This window comes from Nansenia antarctica (genome assembly GCF_963989245.1).
Source record: "Nansenia antarctica genome assembly, chromosome: 1".
Lineage (NCBI taxonomy): Eukaryota > Metazoa > Chordata > Actinopteri > Argentiniformes > Microstomatidae > Nansenia > Nansenia antarctica.
The window spans coordinates 112,109,902-112,124,901 of record NC_137674.1 but is presented as its reverse complement, the minus strand read 5'-3'; the positions used below and the strand labels follow the sequence as shown (position 1 = coordinate 112,124,901).

At 46.3% G+C, this 15,000-nt stretch overlaps 2 protein-coding genes across 2 annotated transcripts in view; one reads left to right on the top strand and one right to left on the bottom strand.

Annotated features, from left to right (window-relative positions):
• usp13 (ubiquitin specific peptidase 13) overlaps positions 1-4,730 on the top strand; it is a gene marked incomplete at both ends in the record, with an annotated part of 58,702 nt that extends 53,972 nt beyond the window's left edge. The window contains 3 exons of the mRNA XM_080530197.1: positions 2,408-2,606; positions 4,273-4,357; positions 4,634-4,730. Coding sequence (XP_080386323.1) covers positions 2,408-2,606; positions 4,273-4,357; positions 4,634-4,730 — 381 coding nt within the window. The remainder of the gene's footprint in view (positions 1-2,407; positions 2,607-4,272; positions 4,358-4,633) is intronic.
• A 9,254-nt stretch (positions 4,731-13,984) lies between these two features.
• The window catches only part of pex5la (peroxisomal biogenesis factor 5-like a), a gene marked incomplete at its 3' end in the record, with an annotated part of 67,313 nt that continues 66,297 nt past the window's right edge, over positions 13,985-15,000 (bottom strand). The window contains exons 13-14 of the mRNA XM_080546412.1: positions 14,739-14,896; positions 13,985-14,186 (exon numbers count right to left, since the gene is read on the bottom strand). Of these exons, the coding sequence (XP_080402538.1) occupies positions 13,985-14,186; positions 14,739-14,896 (360 nt within the window). The remainder of the gene's footprint in view (positions 14,187-14,738; positions 14,897-15,000) is intronic.

The following is a 15,000-nucleotide window of genomic DNA, read 5'->3' as shown; positions in this document are numbered from 1 at the left end:
AGCTCACGGTCTTTTCCGGAACCTTTTTCAAAAACGGTCCCTGGCTCTCCTGTTCTGAACCCACTTGCCCTGTCAGCACAAAGTAGCCCTCGCCCCCACCTGCACCCCCCACACCTTCTACACCCACCGCCAAAATAATCACCTACCACCTTGTTGACTGCACCTTGAAGGGGGGAATAACTTCATGTTCGCTCTCTCTCTCCCTCTCCCTCCCTCCCTCTCTCTCTCTCTCTCTCCCTCTCCCTCTCTCCCTCTCTCCCTCCCCCTCTCTCTCTCTCCCTCTCTCCCCCTCTCCCTCTCTCTCCCTCCCTCTCTCCCCCTCTCTCTCTCTCTCTCCCCCTCTCTCCCTCCCTCCCTCTCTCCCTCCCCCTCTCTCTCCCCCTCTCTCCCTCCCTCCCTCCCTCCCTCCTTGTTTACCGCCTCCTTCACCGCCTCCTCCCTCCCTCTCCCTCCCTCTCTCTCTCCCCCTCTCTCCCTCCCTCCCTCCCTCCCTCCCTCCTCCTTCACCGCCTCCTCCCTCCCCCTCTCTCCCTCCCTCTCTCCCCCTCTCTCCCTCCCTCCCTCCCTCCCTCCCTCCTTGTTTACCGCCTCCTTCACCGCCTCCTCCCTCTCCCACCCTCCTCTGTGTTCCTTATTAAAAAGCCCTGGGACCTCTCGAGAGGAGTGGAGGTGTGAAACAGAGATGGTGGGGGGGGGGACGTCTAATAATATCCCTGAGGCAGGGAGGGATTGTTCAACCTCGGTGGCCGGTCTGGGTACGGCCAAGAGAAGGCAGATGCGTCAGTCGCCGCCCCCTCGCCAAACTCCCACCCCAACACCCACCTCCACCTCCACCTCCAACTCCACCTCCAACTCCACCTCCACCTCCACCTCCAACTTCCACCCCCACAACATTACAACATTAACAGAATGATTATTGATTGCACCTTGAAGGGGGGAATAACTTCACGTTCGCTCTCTTTCTCTCTCTCTCTCTCGCTCTCGCTCTCTCGCTCTCTCTCTCTCCCTCTCTCTCTCGCGCTCTCCCTCTCTCTCTCCCTCTCTCTCTCTCGCGCTCCCTCCCTCCCTCTCTCTCTCCCTCTCTCTCTCTCTCTCCCACCCCAACTACCAACTCCCACCCCCGCCTCACCCATACGCTGCTCCCCGCCCTGGCCCAGGCGGTGAGTCACGCCTCTATTTTGGATTAAGGGCTAAAGCTAAATTAGGGATTCTGCCACACAAGGATGACCACCGCCGCTACAGTCAGGCGTTTTTATTATTAAGCCTCTGATTGAAGGAGAATGAGAGACTCAGGGGTTGGGTTGTGTGTTTCATTTTGGGAATGAAAGCAATTTTATTATTTTTTGCGTTGAGGTTGTCAGTCACTCACTGTCAGGTCTAGTGAGAGACTGAGAGAGTTTGAGGTGGACAGGAAGTATAGTTGAGGTGAACAGGAAGTATATTAGCAGTCATATTCTACGTTGAAGACAATCAGATATATGTTTTTATCTTCACTTATCACAACATGCATCCTGTTTGTCATGTGTTTTAAGCTCATGTCACTCTGTATCCCCACTAATAACACCCCTTTAGATTACTAAGTTTATCCAATTACATTTTCATTTACATTTTTGGCATTTAGCAGACGCCTTATTCCAAAGCGACTTACAATCGATACATTTGACTAAGCAAGTGAATCATCAGTTCACCAGTCGTAGCAGGAAGAGTAATCTAGCTCAGGCCCGGGGCCATCGGCAGTCGTCGTGATAGAAGAAGAAAGAAAGATTTTTAGACACTGGAGAAACAGTACAAGGGGGAAGTAGGAATCTTGGGAGACACAGTATAAGGGGAAGCAGGTGTCTCAGGAGACACAGTGCTGGGGGGTAGTAGATGTCTCAGGAGACGCAGTGCTGGGGGGTAGTAGATGTCTCAGGAGACACAGTGCTGGGGGGTAGTAGATGTCTCAGGAGACACAGTGCTGGGGGGTAGTAGATGTCTCAGGAGACGCAGTGCTGGGGGGGTAGTAGATGTCTCAGGAGACACAGTGCTGGGGGGTAGTAGATGTCTCAGGAGACACAGTGCTGGGGGGTAGTAGATGTCTCAGGAGACACAGTGCTGGGGGGAATAGTGTTGTAGTTGTATATCAAATATGCTGAGAATTGAAGTCTATCTCTACATTCTGGGAAATTGAGCATTAAAGGAAGGCCTTTCCCTTCCTGTAAGAGATGTGCCAAGAACTGGCGCAGATGATTATGATTGGTCAAGCAAGAGTAGTGACCTCATCAGGGAGGGAACTGCTATAAATGTTTGTCTCTCACAGGAGCGGGCTTTTTGACTGCTATTTCCTCTCTGCGCTCATGTAACTTTCAAAAGAATCAATTAAATCCACAACAATAGAATGATTCATTGTGTGATTTCCTGCCATCAGAACAATAACCTGGAGCGGGCTCTGGACTGGATCTTCGTGCACCCGGAGAGCGAGGAGGACAGCGTGGCGCTGTCGGACCTGGCCGACACGGAGCCCAACGACAACGCCTTCTCCAACGCCAACTCACACAGCGACCCCACCCTGTCACCTGACCTGGACCACCTGGCCTCAGGCCCGCAGATCAGGGACGGACCTGGACGTGAGTGACCTTTGACCTCTCTGGACTCTCTCTCTCTCTTTCTTGCTCTCTCTCTTTCGCTCTCTCGCTCTTTCTCTCTCTTTTTCTCTCTCTTTCTCTCTTTCTCTCTCACTCTTTCTCTTTCTCTTTCTTTCTCTCGCTCTCTTTCTCTCTCTTTCTCTCTCTCTTTCTCTCTCTTTCTTTCTCGCTCTCTCTTTCTCTCTCTCTCTCTTGGTCCGTATGTCGGCAACCAATCAAAATGTCCAGACTTTTCTGTTGAAACACGGAACTACGTTTCAACGTTGTTGAGAATCACAACACAAACTCGCAATCCATTTCGTCCATACTGCAACGAAATGGATTGGGTGAGTAATCCCCCACTGCTACCTAGTTAACTATAACACTACTTCACATTGTTAGCAGGCTCACAGAACAAGCTGTGTTAGTTGACTAGCGATGTGTCATTGATTTTCAACAACGCGGAAATGTATTAAAAATGTTCGAAAGAAAAGTCTGATTGTTACATCAGATCATTAGAATTAGAATCATTAGAATCATTAGAATGTGTCACCTATGTGCTGCTGCAGTCTCACAAGCACAGGGCTTCTTCTTCTGTAGTGGGGGTCCTGCGGTAGGTGTTCACTTAATTACATCTGGCAGGGAGTTCATCGCACGGATGGAGAGAGATGTAGCGTCTTGCTAATGAGTGACATTAATTATTCACCACCATCCTAGCGATCCTATCTCACTATGCTGTCTATAAACCCCAACCCATGAGTAGTAGGCTACTTCAATGTTTCCCATGTTAGGAGATAAGATTAAGGTTCGGCTTTGTTGTCATTGAACAAGAGCACAAGCACTCAGAGACAACAAGATGTAGTTGGTGCACACGTCTCTCTCCCCCCCCCCCAGGGAGAACAGAGCTCTGGGCTCTGGGCACAGGGGTCAGGCATCGAACCTGGAGCAGTTAGGGGTTAAGTACCTTGCTCAAGGGCACAACGGCAGTGCTGGTAGGATACCTTTGATATGAGGCCAGCAACCCTCCAGTCACCAGCTTACCTCCGGCTCCCTCCCGAGGCGGGAATTGAACCAGCGACCTACCGATTGCTGGCCGGCCTCGCCAACCCCTGGGCTACCTGCCGCCCCATTAACCTAGAAAGGCATTACTTTTCAGATCTTCTCAGATCTGGGGGGTCATCAACGTCGCTAAAGGACAATCCAGATTGATCTCGATAAATCTCGTGAGATTTACAAAAAGATCCAGCCTTATTTTGACAACTCTTGCGAGACTTGGAGAGACTTAAGCCTGGATTTTTCTTTAGCAACGTTGATGGAATACCCCCCAGGACTAGATTGGAGATGGAGGTTAGATGGAGAGTTATGTTGTACAAGCCCCCCCTCCCGACTTTACAAGGTCCAATGTTCTTATGCAAATCATCCTCCTGTATGCAGATGATCTGGTGATGCTCGGAAGTTGACGTTACTGTGTTTACAGGATATGAGCTGTTTGACTTCCTGTGTTTACAGGATATGAGCTGTTTGACTTCCTGTGTTTACAGGATATGAGCTGTTTGACTTCCTGTGTTTACAGGATATGAGCTGTTTGACTTCCTGTGTTTACAGGATATGAGCTGTTTGACTTCCTGTGTTTACAGGATATGAGCTGTTTGACTTCCTGTGTTTACAGGATATGAGCTGTTCGCCTTCATCAGCCACATGGGAGCTTCCACGATGTCTGGTCATTACGTCTGTCACATCAAGAAGGAAGGGAGGTGAGTCTCGCTGTGCCAAGAGCCACTTAGAATATAACTAATTAAGTGTATGTATACAACTAATTTGCATCTGATTTGAATTCGACATTCAAATATCCCAATTAACCACAAATAAAGACCTGTGAAATTGTGGCTAGTAAGTTGTGTGGATAGTAAAGTTGTGTGGATAGTAAAGTTGTGTGGATAGTAAAGTTGTGTGGATAGTAAGTCAATTGGACATTTAGAACTCAGGACTAAACATGTTCTAACTTCAACCCCCCCCCTCCCACACTTCAGATGGGTGATCTACAACGACCACAAAGTGTGTTTGTCAGAAAGGCCTCCTAAAGACTTGGGCTACATCTACTTTTACCGTCGACTGCCCAGCAGCTAGACCCCCACTGTAGCTCCCTCCTCCTCCACCGCCCCCCCAACCCCCCCCGACCCCAGAGAACCACCGCCTCACAACCAGGAAACAGGAAGACAAAACCAACAACAACAACAACAACAACAATGGAAACTATGGAAACACACACCACACCCCCTAGACCAGAGAAGAGGAGGAGAGTTCAGTACTTCAAGTGTGGTCACAAAAAAGGAAAGCAAATGTGTATTTGTATGTACTGTACGTGATGATGTACGTGATGATGTACGTGATGATGTACGTGACGACCGTCGTGTGTCTGTGTGTCTGTTGACGTGTTCTTCTCTTCATCTACCGTGTAGCTACAGAGGGATGTGTGCAATGTTCGGTTATCGGAGCGGAGCGGAGCGCCTCCACACACAGTAATACCACATATCAGATCAGATTAGTCATTCTCTCTATGCCTTCAGCTTCGATGCCAGTATTTAGTTTTTATTAACAAGTGGTATGTTTTTATTTTTTATTTTAGAAATATTGTATCAAAAACGGCGACGCTTCACTGCCAGCCCTAAAACGCTCTGAACCAAAACTCAACAGAGACCAGTTCCAGTGCTGCTGCCTGCAAGGTTGGCTTCTGCCGTGTGGCGTGTTGGCGTGTTTGTGGCGTGTTGTGGAATATTCTGCCTCCCGTGGGGAATCACAAGGACATCAGGAACCCTTAACATGTGGAGTAACACATTAACATGTGGACTAACACGTTAATATGTGGAGTAACATACTACATATCTAACATGGAGTAACACGTTAACATGTGGAGTAACACGCTACATATCTAACATGGAGTAACACGTTAACATGTGGAGTAACACGCTAACATGTGGAGTAACACACTACATATCTAACATGGAGTAACACGCTACCTGTGTAGCATGGAGTAACATGTTAACATGTGGAGTAACACGCTACCTGTGTATGTAACATGTGGAAAAACACGATAACACATGGAGAAACCCGTTATCATGTGGAGTAACATGCAAACATGTGGAGTTACACGCTAACATGTGGACTAACAACAACTAAGATACAAAGGAAGGCGAGGTAGAGAAATGTCCAAGTATCAGAACAAGTGGAAGTGTGAAACTTTATTGACTATGATGGACACTTTGACACGGCAGTCCATGAATATGTAACATCTAGCTGACTGGAGGCTGTCAACATGTTGGTAAATGAAAATGAGAAAGAAAATGAGGAAGTACCGTATCTGCAAGTCTGTTTTTGACTTGACTTGACTAGATAATGGAGCTAAAGTTTTTCGCTGGGCTTCCCTGAGGAGAAACTTTCTCTGTGCAGTTGACAGCTGTGACAGTTGGCCATTTCTATTGCCGTATCTTTGTTTTTGTTATCTAAAAGCACTTTTTAGACAAAGATATATTATGGTATATCCCAACCTGTCATAAATAGACATTGTGCCAGCTCAGATACCCGAAATGGATACGTTAAGAATGTATCTGATAGCGACACAACCCTGTATTGGCTGCGTTTGTTGTTTAGTTTGTGGTTTTAAAAACTAGATATGGAATATAGTCACCAAACCTCAGACAACTATTCCACCTCTGTGTGTCCAAGGTGACTTAGCAATGCTGAGAATCTGAACGCATTGGATCGAAGCCCCAATTTTGCTGAATACTAAATGTAGAAATAATATTTCATATTATCTTGCCACTGTAGTTCTCTGCAGTCAAGGGCTGACTCCTTTTGAGGTTAAAGTTCACCTGTTCTGACACTGTTGTCCTCCGATTTTGGATTGTACATTTGTCTGAATTTGACATACCACCACCACCTTTTTTCAACACAGAATGTATTTTAATGTGTTTTTGAACACGGCCGTCTGTGTTTTTACTACTATAGCAAAAAATATGCACTGGAACAGACTTTCCTCTCTCTGGAACATACAACATACAGTACAGTACTGTAGAAACATACACGTGGACCGACAACTGTCGTTCATTAGCTGCAACGTTTGCAGGAAAAAGCGCTATACGAATAAAAGTTATTATTATTATTACTACGTGCTCTCATACTCTTAAGACTGGGAGCAGGGCTGAATGTATCCCTACTGGTGCTGACTGTAACCAAAACAACATCTCAAATCTACCATATCAGAGACTCAACTGGCCCTGTGGTGGGTGCTCACCAACCCTTGTGTATATATAAACTGTATCCCCCATTTCGCTTGTACACTCTCTGCTTATGCACTCTCTCACTCTCTCTCTCACTCACTAACTCTTTCTAACGCTTTCTGTTGTCCGGCGCAGTCTCACTGTAGATTGTTATGCACTTGGATGTCTTATCAGAAGATGATGTGTGTGCCGAACAGGTGCAATATTTAATATTTAACATTTAACATTTAACACAACAGCTTGTGGCGTCGCCTATAGAGTTGATGGTATGATACTGTGGGGGGGCTCAGAGCAGTGAAGGTCTCTTTTTAGCATGCTATCGCTACATCCCCCACAAGGCAGTTAAATGTCGCATATCAAAAACACACATAATCCCTTTCTATTTTTCTAAGAATATTTTACCTGGGGGCGTCTGCGCCCTGTTCAGTCAAACGTCTTGACGTCAAACCCCGTATGTTTAACTTTAACCCCCCCGATGTGGTTAAATCCAACATACTCTGTTCTTGCACTGCAACAATGCACATTTTGGATTCATTGTACATACTCTCAAGAACAATGTTGTCAGATTGAGACTTGAGAATCCGGAGGTACTACCCTGGTTAAGGGGTGTGATTAAGTAGAGCTCCCTGCGGTGGTGTTGGAGGGGGGGAAGATTAGACCGCTCCGTCACGGTCTCTCATCCTTGTCGGATACTCGTTGATGAATCGTCGCTGCGTTGCGTTTCCTACGCAGCTGGGAGTTGTTAATGGTCTCTATGCACGTGTCGTGTTTCTGAAATGTCCCCTTTCCTTTCCACACTTGTCTTTTTGTCTTTCCATAGAAATAAAGTGTATAGAACTTTGTATAGATCCTTTCCTCTTCTTCTCTCTGTACCGTAGTGTGCGGTTCACAGTACGGTTGGTACATAGCTGGACCCACATAGCGGGGCGATGAGAATGTTAGAGAAGAAGAGGAAGAACGTTCAACCTTCGTCATTGGCGCAGAGTATCATGAGATGTATGCTCGCGGCCAGGGGTCAAGGGTCAAGGGTCAGGGGTCAGAGCCATAGAAGGAAACCCTGGAGCAGTTAGGGGTTCAGTCCCAGTAAACAAAGAGTCCAACAGACGTCCTCGGGGAAGCCGGAATGTGGGTTCAGATGACGTCTTCCTAGGACGTCCAGGTGACGTCTTTCTAGGACGTCCAGATGACGTCTTTCTAGGACGTCCAGATGGCGTCTTTCTAGGACGTCCAGATTACGTCTTTAGGACGTCTTATGGACTACCGAATCTTCTGTAGTCCATAAGACGTCATCTGGACGTCCTAGAAAGACGTCACCTGGACGTCCTAGAAAGACGTCATCTGAACCCACATTCCGGCTTCCCTGAGGACGTCTTTTGGACTCTTCGTTTACTGGGGGTGCCTCGCTCAAGGACACTTTGACGCGTGGCCAGCCGGGGTTCGAACCGCCGAGCTGCCGGCCTGCCTTGCGATCGTTAGACACCGTCGGCTCTACCGGCTGAGCCACAGCCACCCGCCCCTACATCGCGTCACATCGCGTATATAAAGGTCAGATTACAGAGGAGACGGATGGCTGGTCTGTGCATTCTATTTCTACTTATCCTTTTTTCCTATTGTCTCCCAGTCCTGGTTCCTCCTCTCTAGTTTGTTAGACTCGCTGTTGTCGACATGCAGGCGGCCCTTTAACCGTCTCGCTCTCAATCACTGTCGGATCGATGTGGGAGATATCAAGCCTGTGTTATCAAGCCATTTCCTAGCTCTCCTCTCTCCCTCTCCATCTCTGTTTCTTCCTCTTCGCCACCCTCTCCATCTCTTGAGGTCGTGTAAGGTAACGGATTACCTTTTGTGTCACAAAAACGCCTTCGTATTGTCAGCATGTGCACTAAAAAAGTTGACATTTATTTACGTTTTAGTTGTCATTTGGATTGTACGGTTGTACTTTTCGTGAGTTTTTTTTTTCTCTTTTTTGTTTCTTTCATTTAACTAAATGTTCGATGGTACTTCACCTGTTTTTACTAAATGTTCTTTCTTTGCCTTTTTTGCAGACAAGTTTGTGCCAATTCTGTGGTTTTCATTACATAGTTTTCCCAAAGAGATTATTTAAAGTTGACTTTTGTAATGTATGTATTTATCCAAATATTGCTTAGGATACAGTATTGTATTGGAATATATGAATACCCTCATGACAACAGTATTTCCAATAGTACTGGTTACTTACAATGTTTGGATAGTTCAATAAACTACACATTTTGTTGAACTTTTTGCTGCGTGTGCTTATTTCAGTCTATATGTTACGGTACATGTGGGAATACGGTACATGTGGGAAAACTAGGGTTAGGGTTAGGTGCTACGGTGCTAGGGTTAAGTTTATGGTTAGGGTTAGGGTTAGGATTACGTTTAGGGTTAGACATGCCAGCATGTACCAAGTCGACGTAGCACCTAACACTAACACTAGTTTTCCCATATGTACCGCATTCCCACATGTACTGTAACATATATATATATATATGCATGCATATATATCAGTATATTGTTATTTTCATTTTTTATGGTTTCTCCTTGTGACAACTCTGAAATGGTTTCACATTTCAAGGTGGAAGTATAATTGTATTTAACATTGGTAGTCAGTGTGCTCATGAGTTCTCCAGTTTATGAATATCAATTTAATACTATTATTTTTAGCGCAACCTTGATCAAAACGTGGAGTTGATGCAGATTGTTTCACGACAAGTAAATGAATGAATAAGACACAAGGCAGTCCCAATATATTACAACAGTTTATTTTAAAAGATTACTTTCACATCATATGTTTGAGTGGTGTTTTTAACGCTTCTCTAGTGGTTAAGTATATCAGGTGACTAGTATGCATTCTAGGTATTTCAGTAAAGTATTAGAAAGCATTTCAGTAGTGTTGTTTTTAATTTCAAAGTCATTCCCTTGCATCAAAATAATATTTGATCTATTCATACTTGTATTTTGGATATATAAATTAATAACCAGAGAGAGTAAACTGCCGTTGTACATAGGTCATGTACATGTGTACATGGGGTCAAAGGTCAAAAGAATGGAGGGTTGGAGAAATATACACAGGATACAGAATGATGAGGGAGGGGTCTACTGCTGATGTCGTGCCTGGGGGGTGTTGTGGTTGGGAGGGGGGGGGGTTGTGGTTGCCCCTTTGTAGTTGGCAGAAAGTGGGGGCGGGTTGGGGGGGGGGGGGGGTAGTCACCTTCGTCCAGGTAGCAGAAAGTGTGACTCCTTTTGAAGGAGCCGTACAAGGCCTTGAGGACTGATACCCTGCTGATATTCAACATCAGAGCATTTTGTATCTTGTGTAAAACATACGCTGAATATATATATATATATATACACCACATTTCATAAATGTAGCGGATTTAAAAGTGCTCTGTAGAAATATTGCAATGTAATGTCATGATATCTTTTTCATAAGGATGGGGGATGGGGGGGGGGGGGGTAGAAGAAAGCACTTCATGAATTGCATGCATAAAAGTGAAATGGCATTCCAAAAATAAGCAATCGAAGTTATCTGGCGTTGGAAAAAGAAGCGTTAGAAGATCTGGCATGCGATCGAATCGGTTGACTGGTTCTTTCATGCGTCCAGCTAGGCCGTCACACCTGAGAAGGTTCTAGAAAAGGGAATTTTGTCATTGGGTATCCTAACTCAACGCACAGCAATATCATCTACAGTCGTATAGATATATATACTGTATATATATGTAGGGAAGCCAATAATTCAATAAAACATACTTTAGAAAAAATAATTTCATCATCTTCTACAGTACATAACTACATAAGTTTCCATTCAAAATGTTTAAAAAGCATAGGCCCTACTACAGCCCCCATACGAAATCAGAGTGATTTAGAGAAAATCACAAGGTATAGGCGCTAACCAGTAGAAATCCTGGTTTCAGCTTTGTACTAATATAATGCTACAGAGAGTTCAGACAAGTATGAGACTTGGAGACCTGAAAAAACGTGCATAAATGATTCATTTTCAGATATGGAGAAATACTGGCCTATATACTGTTCCCATGCTAATCTCCATCATCTTCCAGTGTAGTGTGTCTTCAGATGGAGCGTTTGACCGATGGTGGTTTAGGGAGGGAGGGGGGGCAGCAAGCAGCAAGCAGCAAGTGTTGGTTGGTTGTGTGTGTGTGTGTGTGTGTGTGTGTGTGTGTGGGGGGGGGGACGGTCGGGTAATTTGATAAAAATCCATTACCAAAATGGAGGGACGCCTAAATGTGTTGACCCAGTTGCAGTCTGACATTGTACTGAGGAGTCGGCTGTTGCTGTTGCATCTCTCGCCTTCAAAGCTCGCCCCGTATGGACATATGGACATGGTCAGTGGCGTGCACATATGTGCTGCGTCTCAACGGACGCCTCTCTGAAGCTCCTTGATGTTTTAAACATCATGGCCATAGAAGTTCCATCTGATGTTTTGCCGCCTCTGCGGCAATTTCAACCGAATAGAACATATAGTGATGGTCGTCTTCATAGGCGTTTCTAACTGACAGTTTCAACAGAATAGAACATACATAAAGAATCGAAACATTACTGGTTTCTCAAATTATATTCTGTAGCCTCTTAGCCTATTAAAGGGAGTTGTCGTTGTTTCGGTAGGTTTGGACGTAAGTGCATCTGAGGTGAAGTTCGATGTTGAAGTTTTACTCCAGCAGACTGGAGTAGTGAAACTATCTGACAGCCTGACTCCACCGGGTGTCTAACAGAGATGAACTGTAAATTAAACTGACCTCCTTGCCGTTGTAGCACAGCGAAAGGTCACCAAAAAACGCGAAAGCTCGGCTAACGTGAATGGCAGTTTTCCCTTTCCTGTTCTCCTCTGCCCATTCAAGCATTGTTGAAGGTTGTAAGCTGTATATTTCTGCTGACTGGTGAACACTCCCCCCCTAAATAGCCAGAAAGTTAAATGGGGGATGATAATAATTGCTTTAACCCTTTTAAGAAAGCAACAACAACAGTCCAAGCTAAAGACTTATCCTCCCCAATGTTCCCTGTGGCTTCTACAAAACCATGAAATCAAAGCTTTACAATTTGGAAGATGAGTTGCGACGGCAATGGCTTCTCTGCGACATTCTGATAGCATTCTCTAGGAAAGCACAGAAACAGCATTTCCCTTTGGTCCATTTACCAGGGCTGGGGAACATTTTGCAATTCAAAGTGGCAGCGTGAAACAGCGGCGTGACCTTTGCATAGGATCCTTGAATCAATCACGTCTCTCCTTACACACTGTGGTACAGCCCTGTGGACCCGGCAGGTAAACGTATGCGCCAGCGTACAGACGCCTTTGTACTGTTCCTCACTTGAAGTTAGGCTACCCCTTTATGTTACAGAGAAAAGACGTGAAATCTTTTTGAGAAAAGACACAAACGTCTTAATCTCTTCAATCCGTTCCCCTACCATGCTGCGTCTTTGATGTCGTCAGGTGACGTCGTGACTTGTTGACGAGTGACTCACTTGAAAAGTCAGCCAGTACAGCCATGAAAACAGGAACAAACAGAACCAATGGGAGGTAACAGTACAAACAGAACCAATGGGGAGTTACAGTACAAACAGAACCAGTGCAGTGTTTCAGAGACATTAACATGTCAAGCACTTTTGCAGCTTTTGAAGGAGTAAAGAGGGTTTGAAGCTCCGTCGTTTGGACCTGTCTCACTGGTGCAGATAAAGGGAAAATGTGAAGTAACACAACTGAGCTGAGAACGACTGAGACACAGAACTGTTGGGTACAGAAAGCCTTAGACACGTTCCAGAGGTTGCCAAGCAGTGGCGGACTCAGGCTGTTTGAAGGGCAGGGGGGGTGAAAAAAGGGTATTTCTCAAAAGGGTATTTTTGCCACTCAAAAGGGCACTTAAGAGAGACGTTTTTCAACCGTGGGGACACCAGGAGGGGCGGTTGCCCCCCCCCCGAGTCCGCCAGTGTTGCCAAGTATTCCCAGAGTCTGAAAATGGCCATAAATCTGTCGGCATAAACAAATAATGTAAATAAATATCGTTTTAGCATGCATTTTCGAGTAAGGCTTTACAATCTGGCTTGCAAATTTGAGCTGGCTTTCAGTAAAGATAGAATACCGTAAATTGCTAATGTTTGTTTTTTTCCTTCAAAAGTGCAGACTCACAAAGAAAGAAAGAAAGTAAAAAAAACAACTCTAAACGTATGTTCTTTTCAATCATGTCGCTGAATCTGTTTATGGAAATGCATTTCATGCAGTTTTACTCCTCTCTCTCTCTCTCTCTCTCTCTCTCGCTCCGAAAGAGGATGAATTTAAACAACCCCCAGAAAAGGAATCTATTGATTCTCTGCAGGAGACTCTGGAAGCCAACAGCTTAAAGGTGTCGACTTAATTGATTTTACACACTAAATCCTTCCCTTCCTTTCCTTCAGGTCGGTGTGACAATCATTCATGACTTTCTGAAAGTAATTGGATAATGAAACAGGTCTTGTCAAAAACCTCAAATTCTGTTCAGCATTTTAATGTTTCTCAGCAACGTCTCTCTCTCTCTCTTTCTCTCTCTCTCTTTCTCTCTCTCTCTCTTTCTCTCTCTCTCTCTCTCTCTCTCTCTGTCTCTCTCTCTCTCTCTCTCTCTCTCTCAGTCCCACCTCCGAGTGAGTTAGTCGGTTAGATTTAGACGCTGTTGTTCTCTAAGGCATTAACTTCGTACAATCTTTGCCCGTCCTTGTGCTCTTCTGGGAAATCAACAAATCGCGTCATGTGCAAATCCATCGCAAAATAGTCTTTAATCCAACAAGCACACACCCGTGGTCACCACCGCTGAGGAGCTTGGGAAAGAAAAAAAAAAAAAGGAAAAAAGATTGTCTTCTTCTTCTTCTCATAATAACGTGCATCTAAAAAAACAAAACAAAAAAAGACAAACACTAACTCTTCGCCTCCGCTTATCGCAAAAACAAAACATACTAGTGCTCCCAACCCAGCTCCTTTTCCCCATCAATTCCACCATCACCATCATCATCATCAGTACACTACACTTTGGGTTCTTGGCTGTTGTTGTTGTGGGGGTAGGAGGAGGAGAGTCTTGGATCATCTTGGATCATCATCTCCTCATCGTCTCACATGTCCAGGTTGAAGGCCTTCATGAGTAGGTCCAGGTCTCCGATGTTGGCGGCCTGGAACAGCTCCGGCTGGTTGATCATGGAGAGGGCGATCCTCAGCGCCGCCCAGATGTTCCCCGACATGACCTGGTGGGACAGCTGCCGGCTCCTCGACTTCCTCTGCAGACTCAGCGCCGTCAGGAAGTTACTGGCTGCCTCCCTGGGAGGGGAGAGGAGAGGAGGGGAGAGGAGGAGGGGAGGGAGGGAGGGAGGGAGAGGAGAGGGGGGAGAGGAGAGGAGGGGAGGGAGGGAGGAGAGGAGGGGAGGGGGGGAGGAGAGGAGGGAGGGGAGGGGAGAGGAGGGGAGTGAGGGAGAGGAGAGGAGAGGAGAGAGGGGGGAGGGAGGAGGGAGAGGAGATAGAACGGGAGATCATGTGAGACCCTTCTGATCTACAGCTTTGTGTTGTGTCGTGTGTAAATGTTAGAATATTAGGGTCTTTGTGTTTCTTTGTGGAAAACATTTAACATTTACCCTTCCCTCCCTCACACCCTCCACTCCCTCCCTCTCCTCTCCTCTCCTCTCCTCTCCTCTCCTCTCTTCTCTTCTCCTCTCCTCTCCTCTCCTTTTTAAAAAAATAGAAATTCGTCTGGTACTTGTGAGTAACTAATGTACACCTCCTTCTTCTGCTCCACTGCCAGACTTCAGACTACCAGCTGGGTCTCAGTCAGTGCCCCCACCTGCACCCCCCTACCCCCCACCCCCCCCCGCTCACCTGTGCGCCCCCAGGTTGATACAGCTGATTCCCAGGTTGTAGCGGGACCTGATGAACCCCGGCTGCAGCTCCAGGGCGCGGGTGTACGCCTCCACCGCCTCCTCGCTGCGGTCCCCGTTAGCCAGCGTGGCCCCCAGGCGGTTCCACAGCAGGTAGTCCTGGGGGGGGGGACGGGGGGACAGGGGAGGAGGGGGGGTGGAGGGAGGAGAGGACAGGGAGGGTGGAGGGGGAGGAGAGGAGACAGAATGGGAGGGAGGGTGGA